The sequence below is a fragment of the Sus scrofa genome, chromosome 13 (genome assembly GCF_054392235.1).
Source record: "Sus scrofa isolate SSC_HxYL_T2T_F1_AM1 chromosome 13, Sscrofa_HxYL_maternal_Yorkshire_Landrace_v2.0, whole genome shotgun sequence".
Taxonomy (NCBI): Eukaryota; Metazoa; Chordata; class Mammalia; order Artiodactyla; family Suidae; genus Sus; species Sus scrofa.
In genome coordinates this window covers 46,429,593-46,447,791 of record NC_139395.1, presented here as the reverse complement: position 1 = coordinate 46,447,791, position 18,199 = coordinate 46,429,593, and the positions used below count along the sequence as shown (strand labels likewise).

The window sequence follows — 18,199 nt, the reverse complement described above, 5'->3', positions numbered from 1 at the left end:
GATCCAGCATTGCTGTGAGCTGTGGTGTAGGTCGCAGACACAGCTCGGATCCCAAGTTGCTGTGGCTCTGGAGTAGGCCAGTGGCTACACCTCCAATTAGATCCCTAGCCTGGGAACCTCCATATGCCGAAGGAGCGTCCCTAGAAAAGGTAAAAAGACAAAAAAAAAAAAAAAAAAAAAAAAAAAAAAAGGAAACACTCCAGTTGACCTGAATACCTGAAAGGGCAGAGTTGAAGCTAAACACTTCATGCCAGCCTTTCATAAATACTATGGCAGACTCACCCACACCCACACCGTCCTTGACAAGTACTGAGCAGTGCTGCTCCCAGCAGCTTCGGCAAAACTGGTGCTGACACGCCAGAGAGAGTAGATTTTCCTTCCGCACAAACTGCATACACACTGCACAGTGGTGAGGGGGATGAGATGTGGGGACCTGGAGAAAGGCAGAGTGATAATGAGCCATGAGGGGCAATTCAGACTCCAAAACAAGTGCAACTGCAACGTGTGGACTCTGCAAATTCCAAGAGTTCTAAGCAGAAAGTATATAATCAGGAAGGATTCCCATAGGAGGTGGTAGCTGAACTGGGCTTGAGGGACCACTAAGATTTAGAGAGGCAGAAAGAAGATGAAAATGAGAACTTACAGTAGTTTATAACATCAGGCTAAAAGCACCAGGATTTCAGAACTGCCAAGGTCCTTAGAGGTCACTCAGTCTCACTTCCTTTAGAGGCTATTGGGTTTCTTTTGAAAAGTGCCCCTATTCAGCACAGCACAAAGTTGCCCCTCAACAAGTAATACGGTCACACAAGTTATTAGAGGCTGAGTGCCAAAGACAGTGGTTTTCCCATATCAACATGCCCCCAAACACACACTATTACAGTTTTTACCAAGTTACAACTCATCCTAATACACCAAAGAGATGTTTCATACAGTTAGTTTAGAGGAATGAGGAAGGCTTCTTCTAAGAAGCTCTTCTAGGATGTGGGCAAATAAATGTAGAACTTAAACTCCAGAATAAATGTAGAGCTTAAACTCTGTACCATGTTACAAAAATGGGCAAAGACAACCTGGGGACTGTGACCAAGACTACAAACCAATGAAAAAAATACACCTTACACGTTTATATTAGGTTCTTGTTTTTCATTGAGAATACAAAAACAACTTGAGGGAAAAGACTGTATTCCCATGTTTGTCCAGTACGCTGCTGAAAATTTCCTACTAAGAGACTGCAGAAGTTATATGGTGAGCTGAGCCCCTATTCTCCCTCCTGAAAGTGCTTTTAACATAGCCCTTGCTCATTCGACAAATGTTTACTGAACTCCCAGATACAGAGGAAATTGCTATACATTGTAAGATATGATTCCTAAACTTAAAAAAACACTTACAGTCTGATAGGGGAGCTGAAAAAACAGGAGTGGATTACTACAACATAAATGTAAAGGTTTAAAAATACAAGTATAGGAATTTGGAGGAAAGTGATTCCTGGAGACAGGCTTTGTGAAATATGGCTTGGATTTTGGGCTTTTAAAGGTGAGTTCCTGTCGTGGCTCACTGGAAATGAATCTGACTAGTATCCATGAGGACGCAGGTTCAGTCCCTGGCCTCGCTCAGTGGATTAAGGATCTGGTATTGCCGTAATCTGTGATGTGGGTTGCAGACTCCGCTCGGATCTGACATTGCTGTGGCTGTGGTGTAGGCCGGCAGCTATGGCTCCAATTTGACCCCTAGCCTGGGAACCTCCATATGCCGTGGGTGCGGCCCTAAAAAGACGAAAAAAGAAAACAAACAAACAAAAAACTAATGTGATTTAGGTCCCCACAAGCAAAGATAGTGGCAGGGTCTGGACATTTAAGGTCAGGGAAGGCACAAGCATTGTCAAAGACTCATACATTGAGCATGGGAACACCAAGAGCACAGCAGGAACGGAGCACAGGCCATGTCTAAGTGCAAGAATCCTTAGGTGAGGCTGGAGAGGTTCCAGAAGAGGCAATTTTTTTTACCTTCGAGGAAAATTTCCAAACTATAATGGACATAGAGGACTTAGGCCTATATTGGAACAAATATCTTTTTTTGTTTTTTGTTTTTTGTCTTTTTGCTATTTCTTGGGCCGCTCCTGTGGCATATGGAGGTTCCCAGGCTAGGGGTTGAATCGGAGCTGTAGCCACCGGCCTACACCACAGCCACAGCAACGCGGGATCCGAGCCGCGTCTGCAACCTACACCACAGCTCACGGCAACGCCAGATCGTTAACCCACTGAGTAAGGGCAGAGACCAAACCTGCAACCTCATGGTTCCTAGTCAGATTCGTTAACCACTGCGCCACGACGGGAACTCCTGGAACAAATATCTTGAGCATGTTGCAGTATAAACAAAGGAAGATGGTTCTCAATAACAAGAGCCATGTACATTAGCAGAAGCCTTATTCAAGTAGCAGACACTCACATGTTTCAATGGATTGGGCTGAACTCGAGCCTCAACAAGGAGCTGAGCAGAATTAGACTTGTATCTACAAAACAACAAGCAGAAATAAAGGGAATCAGAAACTGAAGACAAATATTTTTACCTCTGAACAAAATCAGGATAGATCAGCATGTGTTGTACTCACACTGAAGTGTCTCTGTCTTTTGATTAGCTTCTCACATAACCAAACTTCTTTTACTTTACTACACTTCTCTTTTTTTTTTTTTTGTCTTTTTAGGGCCGCACCCTTAGCATATGGAGGTTCCTAGGCTAGTGGTCAAATTGAAATTGTAGCTGCCAGCCTACACTATGGCTCACAGTAACACCAGATCCTTAACCCATTGAGGGAGGCCAGGGACTGAACCTGCGTCCTCATGGATACTAGTCAGATTCGTTTCCAATGAGCCACGACGGGAAATCCCACTAATAGACTTCTTTCTTTTTCAATTTTTTTAGCTCTCAATTGGTGTAAGAATAATAACACTGTTTTAAAGGCATTGAACTACAAGAAAAATACTTAAGAAGAACTGTATCTGCTTTCTGGAATTATAGGCAAGTATCTCTATGTCTTCAGACTAGGAAAGGATATCTTTTTTTTTCTGGCCACCGCTGCAGCACATGGAAATTTCTGGGCCAGGGATTGAATATGAACTGGATCTGCATCCTATGCCACAGCTGCAGCAACACTAGATCCTTAACCCACTGTGCTGGATCAGAGATGGAACCAGCAACTCCACAGAGATGAGCCACATCATTAACCCACTGCTCCACAGTGGGAACTCCTGGAGGGATATGTTAAGTCATAGAAAATGCAAAGCGTAAGGAAAAACTCTGACAAATCATGTTACATTTAAGAACTTCATTTCAGAAGACAAAATAAAGTTTAAAGGTCAGAGGGCTTCCTGTTTGGGTGGACAATTAGAGTATTTGCTTTATTTATCTTTAAAACCTACATACTTCACACGCATATGAGTACACACCCACACACAAATTTGGGGGGAAAAATTTCATAGTGAAAATTTAACTCCTTTCTGGAATGAGGTATGGCATACATTTAAAAATAAAAAGTTACCATGTAGCAATAAAAGTGCCAACACAAAGTCCACTACCAAGATACCAAGAATCTGAGCAGGAAAGAACTACATTATCTCCTCCAACATTTTTTGTTTGTTTGTTTTTTAGGGCCACATCCACAGCATATGGAGGTTCCCAGGCTAGGGGGCCAATTGGAGCTACAGTTGCCGGCCTACACCACAGCCACAGCAACGCAGGATCTGAGCCATGTCTGAGACCTATGCCACAGTTCATGGCAACACTGGATTCTTATCCCACTGTGTGAGGCCAGGGATTGAACCCAAGTCCTCATAGATACTAGTCGGGTTTGTTTCTGATGCACCACTATGGGAACTCCACCTCCTCCAACTTATTCCTAGTTCTTGCACTAGTAATACTGTCTTTAGCCCATCCAAATCATCTCCATTCCCATGTTAGGCTAGAGAGTCTGGACAGTGCTAAATTCCCACTTCTGAAATCTATGTGGTTCCAGAGTTTTGGGTAGCAGTAACGGTAGTGCAGGCAGGGAAATTCATGTGGAAGTCTATCTCAATGTGTTCAGCTCTTAAGTATAGAGAGGAGCAAGAGGGCAGATATATTTGCTCCTTCCTCATCCAGCATTTTTTAAAAAAAAAAATTTTTACTAAAGTATAGTTGATTAACAATGTTCTGTCAATTATTTATTTACTTATTTTCATGGCCGAACTCTCAGCATATGGAAGTTCCCAGTGGAGGGACTGAATCTGGGCCACAGGTGAGGCAACGCTGGATCCTTTAACCCATTGTGCTGGGCCAGGGATCGAACCTGCACCTCCACAAAAGACCCAAGCTGCTGCAGTCAGATTCTTATCCCACTGTGCTACAGTGGGAACTTCAGAGGCATTTTTGATTTAAGGTCTTCTAGTAGATAGAACCAAGAGATACTGTCAAACCTCTTACAATTCACAAAACAGTCTCTTCACAACAGAGTTATCTAGCCCCAACTGTCAATAGTGCTGAGGATGAGAAAACCTGAGCTAGACAGAAGCACCTGCCTCTGAGAGTGGGGCGCAGGGAATCTCCCTAGAGGATGCAGAAGAGGAAGAACCCTTCCTCCTGTCAATTTCCAGGCCATCTGAGACTCCAAGGGCTTGGGTTCTAGAAGGGGGTGGTAAACTGGCTGACCATTTCATTGATGGTAAGATGCGGTACACCATGATGCACTCCTCCCTCGTTGTGTCCAAAATAAATAACTGAAAATAGTGGCAAGTGTTATCTAGAAGGGCATTAATTAAAAATCTGAACTAGCTTCATTGTGCAACAACAGAAGTTTGGAAAGTACTGAACATTTATATGATAAAATACTACACCAACATTAAAACTGGGATAGAGGGAGTTCCCGTCGTGGTGCAGTGGTTAACGAATCCGACTAGGAACCATGAGGTTGCGGGTTCGGTCCCTGCCCTTGCTCAGTGGGTTAATGATCCGGCGTTGCCGTGAGCTGTGGTGTAGGTTGCAGACACGGCTCGGATCCTGCGTTGCTGTGGCTCTGGTGTAGGCCAGTGGCTACAGCTCCAATTAGACCCCTAGCCTGGGAAACTCCATATGCTGCGGGAGCGGCCCAAAGAAATAGCAAAAAGACAAAAAAAAAAAAAAAAAAAAAAAAAAAAAAAAAAAAAAACTGGGATAGAAAGAATACGCTGAAAACATGGGGAAATGTTCACCATATATAGAGAAAAAAGGCTACATAACATGATCCCAGTGTTTTGTTTTGAGTTTTTTGGGGTTTTGTTTTTTTTTTAGGTTGTTTTACTGAAATATAGTTAATTTAGAAGGCTATGGATCCAGTGTTGTAAAAATATAATCTGCACATTATAAGGATATTCTCCAAAACATAAACAACAATAACCACTCGGTGGGTAGGCAGAGAGGAGCTATGGGCTGTGCCATCTCTCCTCCCCCAAACACCTTACCTGTCCAGTATCTCTGCAACTTGCCAGTGGAAATTAACTAATATAAGTTTAGCAACTGAATGTGACACCTAGAAAAAAGGAAAAAAAGAAATCAAATTATAACTATAGTTTCTTTCAAAGTGCTCCACATTTTGAGAAATGCATACATTCATGTGTATTGCAGGCTTAGGCTTAATTTTCAAATCCTTCCCCTTGTTCCTCTGTTTCATCTTTTAAGTTCAGACTCTTAAAAAATCTTATTGAGGAGCTCCTGTTGTGGCCCAGAAAAAATGAATCTGACTAATATCCATGAGGATGTGGGTTTAATCTCTGGCCTTATTCATGGTTTAAGGATCCAGTGTTGCTGTGAGCTGTTGTGTAGGTCACAGATGCGGCTCAGATCCAACGTTGCTGTGGCTGTGGTGTAGGCCAGCAGCTGTAGCTCTGATTTGACCCCTAGCCTGGGAACTTCCACATGCCATGAGTGCAGCCTTAAAGAGCAAAAAAAATTTTAAATCTTATTGATTTCTCTCTCTCCACATCTCCCTTCTTTTTTTTAGCTGCACCAATGGTATGTGGAAGTTCCCAGGCCAGGGATCAAATCCATGCTGCAGGGAGTTCCCGTCGTGGCGCAGTGGTTAACGAATCCGACTAGGAACCATGAGGTTGCGGGTTCGGTCCCTGCCCTTGCTCGGTGGGTTAACGATCCGGCGTTGCCGTGAGCTGTGGTGTAGGTTGCAGACGCGGCTCGGATTCTGAGTTGCTGTGGCTCTGGCGTAGGCTGGTGGCTACAGCTCCGATTTGACCCCTAGCCTGGGAACCTCCATATGCCGAGGGAGCGGCCCAAGAAATAGCAACAACAACAACAACAACAAAAAAAGACAAAAAAGACAAAAAAAAAAAAAAAAAAAAAAAAAATCCATGCTGCAGTTGTGACCTGAGCCACAGCAGCAGCAAGGCCATGTCTTTAACCTGCTGCACCACAAGGGAACTTCCTGATTTCCTGGACCTCTTGGTTTTTCTCTCTTTGTTTTCATTAATGGCCCTTCAAAGAAATTAGTCTGATTTGAAACTTAAGCAAAATCATCCTATCTACAGTAAATAACAACCCACATTCAATTTAAGCAAAAGAACTGTAGGTTCCCTAATGTGATTCATGTTTCCTCAAGCACACATGGAGGCCACACATGGAGGTTCCACACATGGAACCTCTAGTTAGGCCTGTTAGTTGCAGAACCTCTCTTGGCTTGGACATTTTGTATTAATTCAGCAAAACAAAACAATAAAAAAATACTCCTGTTTAAAATCTCTAGATTCCCAGCAATTAATGAACCCTAATTGCAAGAATGATTTAAAAGTGTGTGGACAGAGTTCCCTGGTGATCTAGTGGTCAGGACTCAGTGCTTTCACCACTGTGGCCCAGGTTCAATCCCTGGTCTGCGAACTGAGATCCCACATTAAGCTGTTGGAAACTGTAGCCAAAAAAAAAAAGTGCATGGGCAGCCTTTCTGACCCCTACATTCTCTCTCTTTTTTTTTAAGGACCACACTGGTGGCATATGGAGGTTCCCAGGCTAGGGTTCCAATCAGAGCTGTAGCCGCCAGCCTATACCACAGCCACATGGCAACACTGGATCCTTAACCCACTGAGCGAGGTCAGGGCTTGAACCTGCGTCCTCATGGATGCTAGTCCTGTTTGTTAATCACTGAGCCATGACAGGAACTCCAAGAACAAATAATTTAAAGAGAGGATGCATCTAGCACTTTATAAAACTGACAGTGGAGTGATGTGCAGCTATTCTTTCAGTGCCAAGAACCACAAATATATCAATTATATCCAAGATTGTAGGCACATGCATCAGCTGTATGCCCCTCCCACCAGCCTTCTGCAGGAGCTGCCACAATCCTCACATCACAGATGAGTGTGTGAGAATTGCCCATGTTATGTCCATTGTATATCACTGAAGATCAGGACTCTTTCCTGCAATAATCCATTATGAGTCTATTAAATCAATAGATCACAACTGGAGAAAGTCTTCCACTCTTCTTATGGGTTCAAATGTGGAGGAAAAACTTTTAGCAGAAGAACCAAGATGAACTTTTTGCTGTTTTGATCAAGAAACTAACAACTGGATGGAGTTCCCGTCATGGCTCATTGGTTAATGAATCCGACCAGGAACCATGAGGTTGCAGGTTCAATCCCTGGCCTTGCTCAGTGGGTTAAGGATCTGACGTGCTGTGAGCTGTGGTGTAGGTCGCAGACGCAGCTCAGATCCCTTGTTGCTGTGGCTCTGGCGTAGGCTGGCGGCTATAGCTCCAATTCAACCCCTAGCCTGGGAACGTCCATATGCCGTGGGAGCAGCCCTAGAAAAGGCAAAAAGACAAAAAAGAAAAGAAAAGAAAAGAAAAGAAACTAACAACTGGAGTTCCCACAGTGGCTCAGTGGCAACAAACCCAACTAATATTCATGAGGACTCGGTTCGATCCCTGGCCCTATTCACTGGGTTAAGGATCCAGTGTTGCTGTGACCTGTGGTATAGGTTGCAGGTATGGCTCAGATCTGGCATTACTGTGCCTGTGGCTTAGGCTGGCAGCCATAGCTGGGATTCAACCCCTAACAAACTGTTAGTAGTTAGGATTTTGTTTGTTTTGTCTTTTTAGGGTTGTACCTGTGGCATGTGAAAGTTTCCAGGCTAGGGGTCCAACTGGAACTGCAGCTACCGGCCTACACCACAGCTCATAGCAACACCGGATCCTTAACCCACTGAGTGGGGCCAGAGATCAAACCTACAACCTCATAGATACCAGTAGTTTGTTACCACTGAGCCACAAGGGGAACTCCCAGGATTACTTATTATCAAGAATATATTGGAGTTCTCACTGTGGAGCAGCAGAAATAAATCCAACTAGGAATGATGAAGTTGCAGGTTTGATCCCTGGCCTTGCTCAGTGGGTTAAGGATCTGGCGTTGCCGTGAGCTGTGGTGTAGGTTGCAGACGCGGCTTGGATCTGCCATTACTTTGGCATAGGCCAGCAGCTATAGCTCTGATTAGACCCCTAATCTGGGAACCTCCATATGCTGCAGATGGTGCCCTAAAAAGAAAAAAAAAAAAAAAAAAAAAAGAAAGAAAAAATCATGAAGGACTTATAAAAAGGGAAAAGGGTTCAGGGTAATAACCACTGAAAAGCCAAAAAGACTAATTAATCACTTAAGAAGGAACACATATGACCATATCATGTTCAAGATAAATCTGTGATTCTATTATATCAACATGTAATAAGATTAAAAGTTGTTTTGTTTTGTTTTTTTTTGGCCACACATACAGCATTTGGAAGTTCCCCAGACAAGGACTGAATGGGGCCACATGAGTGACAATGCCTAATCCTTGACTGCTAGGCCATCCATAAGTCTTATTTATTTATGAATCCTTTTTCTATTTCTGAAAACACTAAATGAGGAAAAGACTAGAAACTAAGAACTCGGAAGTTTTTGTCCAAAAATTTGGAGTTCCAAGGTAACTACTGATTAATCTGAGCCTCTCCTCACAGAGACACAACCAGAGTCCACCATTCCTTCCATGTCAGGAGTCAAAGAGGGTCCCTCTGAATGGGAGTAAGTCACTATTTACAGCATGCCTGGGAATATTACCCTGACTAAACTACAAACCTTTAGCTGGTGGAATCTGTCACTTTAGACATTCACAAGACTAAGAGTCAAGAATAGTTATGATGAGGAGTTCCCGCTGTGACACAATGGGATTGGTGGCATCTTGGGAGCACTGGGACACATCCCCAGCCCAGCATGATGGGTTAAGGAAGGATCCGGCATTGCCACAGCTGCAGCTTAGGTTGCAAGTGTGGCTTGGAGCTGATCCCTAGCCTGGGAGCTCCATATGCCATGGGGCGGCCAAAAATGGGAAAAAAAAAAAAAAAAAGAATAGTTATGATGAGTTCAAAGACTCTCAAAAAAACAAAAATAAGATGTCTTCCTATCCTCCCAAATATTGAACTACATTTTAAAGCTATTCTCAAGAATAATTTTTAATAATATATATAATACTTTAAAAACTTTAGTGAGTATAACTGCCAATATGAATTTAATTTGGTTAACAGTTTCACAAAATGTTAATTTTAATTGCTGAATTTCAATATTTTCGGAATTGCTGAAAATGGATATACCAGGCAATATAAACTCTTCTGTTGCCAAATTCAACACACACTCCTCATGCTTTATCTTGCTGGTAGAATTTAACACTTAAATTCCCTCTGCCTTAACACTCTTCTTAGTCTCTGTAATGAATCTATCTCTCTTTTTTTTTGCTGTGCCCTCAGCATTTGGAAGTTTGCCCTGAGCTGTTGCAGTGTCAATGCCACATCCTTAACCTGCAAGGTTCCACAAGGAAACTCCCTGTGATGAGTCTCTTGAAGCACCTGTTCAGGTACTCTAAATGTGCTTGTCCTCCTGAATGCCCATCTTGTCACTGGAGACATCACACTCCCACACCTGCCACAGCCTTTTCCTCTATATCTCACTCTTCCTTGCCACTTCACTCTCTACCATCACCATCATCCTACTGTCCAATCCTAGCCCTTCCTAAGCACTTCCATTAGGAGGGCTTCACTATCCCTGGACAAAGGAAAGGCATCTTATACTGATGACTGGACACCCCCCCCCAACTTCATAACCCTCAGGATGAGTTTCCTGAAGCCAATTACATTAACAAACTATTCTTAGAACATTTACATGTTTTTTTTTTTTTTTTTTTTTTTTTTTTTTTTTTATTTTGTCTTTTTTTGTTGTTGTTGTTGTTGCTATTTCTTGGGCCGCTCCCGCGGCATATGGAGGTTCCCAGGCTAGGGGTTGAATCGAAGCTGTAGCCACCGGCCTACGCCAGAGCCACAGCAACGCAGGATCCGAGCCGCGTCTGCGACCTACACCACAGCTCACGGCAACGCCGGATCATTAACCCACTGAGCAAGGGCAGGGACCGAACCCGCAACCTCATGGTTCCTAGTCGGATTCGTTAACCACTGCGCCACGACGGGAACTCCTTTTTTTTTTTTTTTTTTTTTTTTTTTTTTTATTATTTATTTTTTTTTATTTTGTCTTTTTTTGTTGTTGTTGTTGTTGCTAGAACATTTACATGTTGCCAGGATCAGTTGTCAACCTGTTTAAAACCCATCATTGCTCTCCAGTAACGACAAGACAAGCCTTAAGCATTAGTGGAAGAGTCATTAGGACCCACTGCAGAACCACTGCCCTGAGGAGTATAGCAATAGTCTGCCAACAACCCCATGAGATTCCCCAACTGTTCTCTGCCAAGCATACCCTTTTCTCATACAGCAAATACCTGAAAATTAAAGAACATACTTCTATAGAACCTGTGTGTCAAATAAATTACAAGCAAAATTAGAAAATATCTTGAAATGAATGATAATGAAAATACCACATAATGAAAGTTGCAAAATACAACTAATATAATGCCAAAAGGGAAATTTACAACTGTAAATATTTATACTAGAAAAGAAAGGTCCAAAAATCAATGACACCTTAAGAAACTAGAAAAAGATGACAAAATAACTCAAAATAAAAAAAAGAGAAAATAAAATCCATGGCTCAGATCTGGCATGGTTGTAGCTGTGGTGTAGGCCGGTGGCTACAGCTCCAATACGACCCCTAACCTGGGAACTTCCATATGCCATGGGTGCAGCCCTAAAAAGACAAAAAAAAAAAAAAAAAAGACCAATAAAGTTGATAAAATAAAATTGCCAAAAAAAAGAGAAACTGCTGTGTTAATTTAGGGAAATGATATTCTCAGATGACATCTGATGTCTTCAAGAGACATTACTAAAATTGACTATCCTTCAATTTGGATAATCCCTTCAAGAGCTAGACAATGTTTTACTTTTTACCAAATTCAAATTTGGCCAAGTCACTGGAACCCAAAGTGAAAATTTTACTAAGTAAAATTATATAATTGTGTTTGTATGTTAGGTGGAATAAAAATGAAACTTAAAAAATTCACTAGGAGTTCCCATCGTGGCACAGTGGTTAACGAATCCGACTAGGAACGATGAGGTTGCGGGTTCCATCCCTGCCCTTGCTCAGTGGGTTAATAATCCGGCGTTGCCGTGAGCTGTGGTGTAGGTTGCAGACCCGGCTCGGATCCCGAGGTGCTGTGGCTCTGGTGTAGGCCAGTGGCTACAGCTCCGATTTGACCCCTAGCCTGGGAACTCCACCATATGCCGCGAGAGCAGCCCAATAAATGGCAAAAAGAAAAAAAAAAAAAAAAAAATTCACTAAATTGGAGTTCCTGTCATGGCTCAGTGGTTACTGAATCCGACTAAGATCTATGAGGATGCCAGTTCGATCCCTGGCCTTGCTCACTGAACTAAGGATCCAGCATTGCTGTGGTGTCAGCTGCAGACGTGGCTTGGATCTTGCATTGCTGTGGCTATGGCACAGGCCAGCAGCTGTAACTCTGATTGGACCCCTAGCCTGGGAATCTCCATGTGCTGTACATGCGGCCCTAAAAAACAAAAACAAAAACAAAACTCACTAAATTAATAAAGGTGGGAAAAACCCAAATGATTATTTCAGTAGATGTAAGAAAAACTCATTTAACAAATTTCAATAATCATTCAAGATAAAAATTCTTAGCAGATTAGTAAGAAAAATATATATTTCTCCCAAATGTTCATCGACAGATGACTGGATTCGGAAGATGTGGTATATATACACAATGGAATACTACTCAGCCATAAAAAAGGATGACATCATGCCATTTGCAGCAACATGGATGGAACTAGAGAATCTCATACTGAGTGAAATGAGCCAGAAAAACAAAGACAAATACCATATGATATCACTTATAACTGGAATCTAATATCCAGCACAAATGAACATCTCCTCAAAAAAGAAAATCATGGACTTGGAGAAGAGACTTGTGGTTGCCTGATGGGAGGGGGAGGGAGTGGGAGGGATCGGGAGCTTGGGCTTATCAGACACAACCTAGAATAGATTTACAAGGAGATCCTGCTGAATAGCATTGAGAACTATGTCTAGATACTCATGTCGCAACAGAAGAAAGGGTGGGGGAAAAAACTGTAACTGCAATGTATACATCTAAGGATAACCTGACCCCCTTGCTGTACAGTGGGAAAATAAAAAAAAATTAAAAAAAAAAAAAAAAGAAAGACATTGAAGTCCATTCCGGGGAGTTCCCGTCGTGGCGCAGTGGTTAACGAATCCGACTAGGAACCATGAGGTTGAGGGTTCGATCCCTTCCCTTGCTCAGTGGGTTAAGGATCTGGCATTGCCGCGAGCTGTGGTGTAGGTTGCAGACTCGGCTCGGATCCTGCGTTGCTGTGGCTGTGGCATAGGCCGGTGGCTACAGCTCCGATTCGACCCTTAGCCTGGGGACCTCCATATGCCTCGAGAGCGGCCCAAGAAATGGCAAAAAGACAAAAAAATAAAAAATTAAAAATAAATAAAAAAAAAGAAAAGAAAAATATATATTTCTATATAGCAGGAAACAAATGAAAATACATTTTACTTAACCCAATGTACCTAAAATATTATTTCAACATGTAATCCACAAAAAATTACTAATAATCTTTATTTTATATCTTTTTCCTATCTAAGTCTTTATATAGTCCATTATATTTCAGAATTATACCACTTACCAATTTAAACTGGCCACATTTCAAATGCCTAATGGCTACATGTGATGATAGCTACCATACCAGACAAGACAGCTGTTCACTGAACACATCAATCAAAATTAATCTAAATCAAAGCAGGGCATTTTTGATATATTAACAGTTGATCCTAAATTTTATAAGACTGTAAAGGATCCAGACTATCCAAAGCAATTTTGAAAAAGCACAGTTGGAAGACTTATACAATTTGACTCTAAGACTTACTACAAAGTTACAGTAATCAAGACAGTAGAGTACTGGCTTAAGGACAGACATATCTAAATTAATGGAACAGAATAGGGTTCAGAAATAAAAGCATACACTTATGGTGAATTTTCCACAAAGACGCCAAGGTGATTCAATGGATGCTAGGGGTAGTCTATTCAACAAATGGTTCCCGAATACTAAACATCATTCTACAAAACAAAACACAGAATATAGATGCGTAGTTCATGTTACACAAAAATCAACTCAAAATAGTTCACAGATTTAAATGAAAGTGAAAACTATAAAACTTCTAAAAGAAAAGACAAGAAAATCTTTGCAACTTGGTTTTAGGTAAAGATTTCTTAGATATGACATTGAAAGCATAACCCCTAAAAGAAAAAAATCTGGAGTTCCTGTCGTGGTGCAGTGGTGAACGAATCCGACTAGGAACTATGAGGTTGCGGGTTCAGTCCCTGCCCTTGCTCAGTGGGTTAACGATCTGGCGTTGCCGTGAGCTCTGGTGTAGGTTGCAGACGCGGCTCGGATCCCGAGTTGCTGTGGCTCTGGCGTAGGCTGGTGGCTACAGCTCCGATTGGACCCCTAGCCTGGGAACCTCCATATGCTGCGGGAGCGGCCCAAGAAATAGCAACAACAAAAGACAAAAAAAAAAAAAAAAAAAAAAAAAAGAAAAAGAAAAAAATCTGATAAACTGGACTTCATCAAAATTAAACTTTAATTCTTCACAAGACATTATTAAGAAAATGTTGTGGTTGCCAAGGAGGAGGGGGAGGGAGTGGGATGGACTGGGAGTCTGGGGTTAATAGATGGAAACTATGGCATTTGGAATGGGTAAGCAATGAGATCCTGCTGTATAGCACTGGGAACTATATCTAGTCACTTATGATGAAGCATGATGGAGGATAATATGAGGAAAATAATGTATATATGTATGTGTAACTGGGTCACTTTACTGTACAGTAGAAAGTTGACAGAACACTGTAAACCAGCTATAATGAAAAAAAATAAAAATCATTGGAGTTCCCATCATAGTGCAGTGGAAACAAATCCGACTAGGAAACATGAGGCTGTGGGTTCGATCCCTGGTCTCAATCAGTGGGTTAAGGATCCGGTGTTGCCGTGAGCTGTGGCGTAGGTCGCAGACATGGCTCGGAGCTGGCATTGCTGTGGCTGTGGCATAGGCCAGCAGCAACAGCTCCAACTGGACCCCTAGCCTGGGAACCTCCATATGTCACGGGTGTGGCCCTAAAAAAGGCAATTAATTAATTACTTAAATTAAAAAATAAAAATCATTAAAAAAAAAAGAAAATGGGGGAGTTCCCGTCGTGGCGCAGTGGTTAACGAATCCGACTAGGAACCATGAGGTTGCGGGTTCGGTCCCTGCCCTTGCTCAGTGGGTTAACGATCCGGCGTTGCCGTGAGCTCTGGTGTAGGTTGCAGACGCGGCTCGGATCCCGAGTTGCTGTGGCTCTGGCGTAGGCTGGTGGCTACAGCTCCGATTGGACCCCTAGCCTGGGAACCTCCATATGCCGCGGGAGCGGCCCAAGAAATAGCAACAACAACAACAACAAAAGAAAAAAAAAAAAAAAAAAAAAAGAAAATGGAAGAGACAGGCCACGAAATGGAGAAAATAACTGTAAATCATATATCTGATAAAGAACTTAATTCAGAACATATAAAGAATACATACAGCTCACTAAAAAAATAGACAAACACCCCCAATTTTTAAAAAATGGGCAAAAGGTTTAAATAGACACTTTACCCAAAAAAAAGTATGAACAGCAAATACACACAAGAAAAGATCCCCAACATTATCGGTCATTAGGGAAATGCAAATTAAAACTACAAGATACTACACCATATTCATTAAAATGATTATAATCCATGGAGTTCCCGTCATGGCACAGCGGAAATGAATCTGACTAGGAACCATGAGGTTTTGGGTTCGATCCCTGGCCTCGCTCAGTTGGTTAAGGATCCAGCATTGCCATGAGCTGTGGTGTAGGCCACAGATGTGGCTTGGATCTGGCATGGCTGTGGCTGTGACTGTAGCTGGCAGCTGTAGCTCCAATTAGATCCCTAGCCTGGGAACCTCCATATGACACGGGTGTGGCCCTATAAAGCAAAAAAACAAAAAACAATAAAATTACTATAATCCAGAAGACTGACAATACTAAATGCTAGTCAGCATGTGGAGAAATGGAATACTTATATAATGTCGGTGGGAATGTAAAATAACACTGTCACCTCAGAAAACAGTTTGGCAGTTTCTTAAAATAAACATATACTTATCATATAACCTAGTTATGCCACTTCTAGCTAGCTATCCAAGAGAAATGAAAACATGTCCACATAAAACCCTGGATCTGAACAACCACAGCAGCAAATTTCATAACAGCCAAAAACTGGTATCAGCCCATATATTCATTGACTGATCAATGAATGAATAAAATGTGGTATATATCCACAAAATCATCATTGGGCAATAAAGGAAAGCATTACTGACATGATACAATACGAATGAACCTCAAAAACATTATGCTAAGTGACAGAAACCATATGCAAAAGACTACATTTTGTATGATTCAATTTATATGAAATGTCTGAAAAGGCAAAACTATGCAGATAGTAAGACTATCAGTATTTGTGTGGGACTGGGAGGAGGAACTAACAACAAATGAATACAAGGGAACTTTTTGGGTGATGAAAATGTCCTGTAACTTGGATTATGATGACGGTTGTACATTTGTTTACATTAACTAAAACTCATCTAATGGTACACTTTAAAATGGGTGAATTTAATGGAATATAAAACATTTCAATAAAGCTGTTTAAAAATAAAATTGACTGACGGACAGATACGATATAGTAAATGCAGCAAAAAGTCAGCAACTGTATAATCTAGATGGTAGGTAAATGGATGCCCACTATACAATTCCTTAAACTTCTTTTGTACGTTTTCAAATTTTCATTAAGTTGGAAGGAAAAGTTGCCAAATTTAATTCAATGGCAATCATCTGCATAAACAAACATCACAATAAACAGAGGGTTGACCCTTACACTATTCCATCAAACAGTTCACTCTGACCTATTATTTACTCCTCAAAATGAAAAATTCCCCTTCAGAGTTTTACCATAGTTCTGGCCAAAGGTTAACCTATTAGGCAGTGTAAATTTTAGCATAAATAGGTCTGTAATACCAATAACTTCACAACACTGTTTCTGGCTCTTCCTAAATCTCCCAGACCAAGGTTTCTTAGTGTTCCACTGGATGCTTTTCTCCTAGTCTGTCAATTCCTTAAACTGTTGCTGTTCCATAGGACACAGCTCTTAGGCCTGCCTTCTCCTCTCTTTGGCCTCTCTTTTAAGTAATCATGTTTGCGCCTGAGCCACAAAGATAAAAACTTCTAATTTTTCTGGAGGGCTGAGGAAGAAACTGTGACTGATCAAAGTGGGGAAGGGAGGTCAAGTAGTAGTATAAAGTTCATCAAAGACTGAAGGTGACTTTAAGTTCCTGGCTGGACTTCTCTGGGTAGTCCAGAAAAGGCTTTTAGACAAAGATGGAATCACAGTAGAGGCCTAGTGTGGCACCTTAATCCTTGTCTTCTTTTCCCTCATTGCCTGTGTAGTCAAACCTGACCCCCAAAGGGTCCAAAGCCTCTGGGGAGCTTGCCCTCCAGTCTGAAAGGGATCACATCTGTTGCCAACCACCCTGAACACTTCTCTGCATTACCAATCTGGTTTTGTTTTGCCATTACATTTACAATCTCAACACACTCTGATGGTTTTCAGATCTTTATTTCAGGAAGACTTAGCTACATGCATGTCAAAAGGATTTTACCACTGGACAGTACTATTTCCCAAAGTCTGAAGGCACGCTTATTTCATCCTTCATAATCTGTATTTGGGATAGACACTTAAAAGATATTTCCCAGATACAGGCCCTCAAAACATGTCCAGTAGTTACTACCTGCACAAAGATACCTAAAGGAGTAGACAACTTCTGGGGAATCAAGTTCTCCTTTCTGCTTTTTAATGAAGAATACATTGGAGTTCCCATCATGGTGTAGCCAAAAAGAATCTGACCAGGAACCATGAGGCTGTGGGTTCGATCCCTGGCCTCACTCAGTGGGTAAGAATCCTGTGTTGCTGTGAGCTGTGGTGTAGGTCACAGACACAGCTCAGATCTGGCATTGCTGTGGCATAGGCCAGCAGCTGTAGCTCCGATTGGACCCCTAGCCTGGGAACCTCCATATGCTGCGGGTGCAGCCCTAAAAAGACCAAAAAATAATAATAATAATACATTAAGTGTGCACATAATTCCATCCCTGCTTCACAAGGAGGGCTTTGGATGACCTAAGGAAGATATAAGCCAATGTACTATGAGTTTTTCAGAGATGTAACAAAGTGTACATGATTACTTCAGCTGCTGTTGTCAGCAAGCTCTTCCTGAAATGGTTAACAGCACATAAATGCTCAGCATTACACTAGATATTCTGGAGGCACTTTATTCCATTGTCTAAGAGTTTCAGACACTAGAGAAATGAAACACTGTAAACATCAACCTATTAACTTGGAAGGGAGACTACCTTGAAAAGATAAAACTGGATCTATGTGGCCTCTGACTCACTCATTAAAAGGAGACAGATACAGGATTCCAGGAGCTTAGATAAGGCAACCCCAGCAGCAATTTGACTATTGCCTTATATTTCAGCATTCCTGTGACTTGCTGCCCCACTCTATGTTTCAACTTTATTCTAAGTATTTTCTCCATTAGGTCCCTAAGCAGAAAGCAGACTGTGGTGAAATTGTTTTTCATATCACAGAACC

General features: G+C 41.7%; 1 protein-coding gene across 16 annotated transcripts in view; it reads right to left on the bottom strand.

Annotated features, from left to right (window-relative positions):
* ARIH2 (ariadne RBR E3 ubiquitin protein ligase 2) overlaps positions 1–18,199 on the bottom strand; it is a 54,173-nt gene that overhangs the window by 14,124 nt on the left and 21,850 nt on the right. For 14 of the 16 annotated variants that reach the window (XR_014823112.1, XR_014823111.1, XM_084988325.1 and 11 more), the window contains 3 exons: positions 5,466–5,533; positions 2,443–2,506; positions 283–433 (listed from right to left, as the gene is read on the bottom strand). Coding sequence is in view for 14 of the 16 variants with exons in the window: in XM_084988325.1 (XP_084844451.1) it covers positions 283–433; positions 2,443–2,506; positions 5,466–5,533 (283 nt within the window). In the remaining 2 variants the exon portion in view is untranslated. Of the gene's footprint in view, positions 1–282; positions 1,686–2,190; positions 2,507–5,465; positions 5,534–18,199 lie in introns of all 16 variants that reach the window. The other 2 variants (XM_084988331.1, XM_084988330.1) reach the window with 1 other exon arrangement.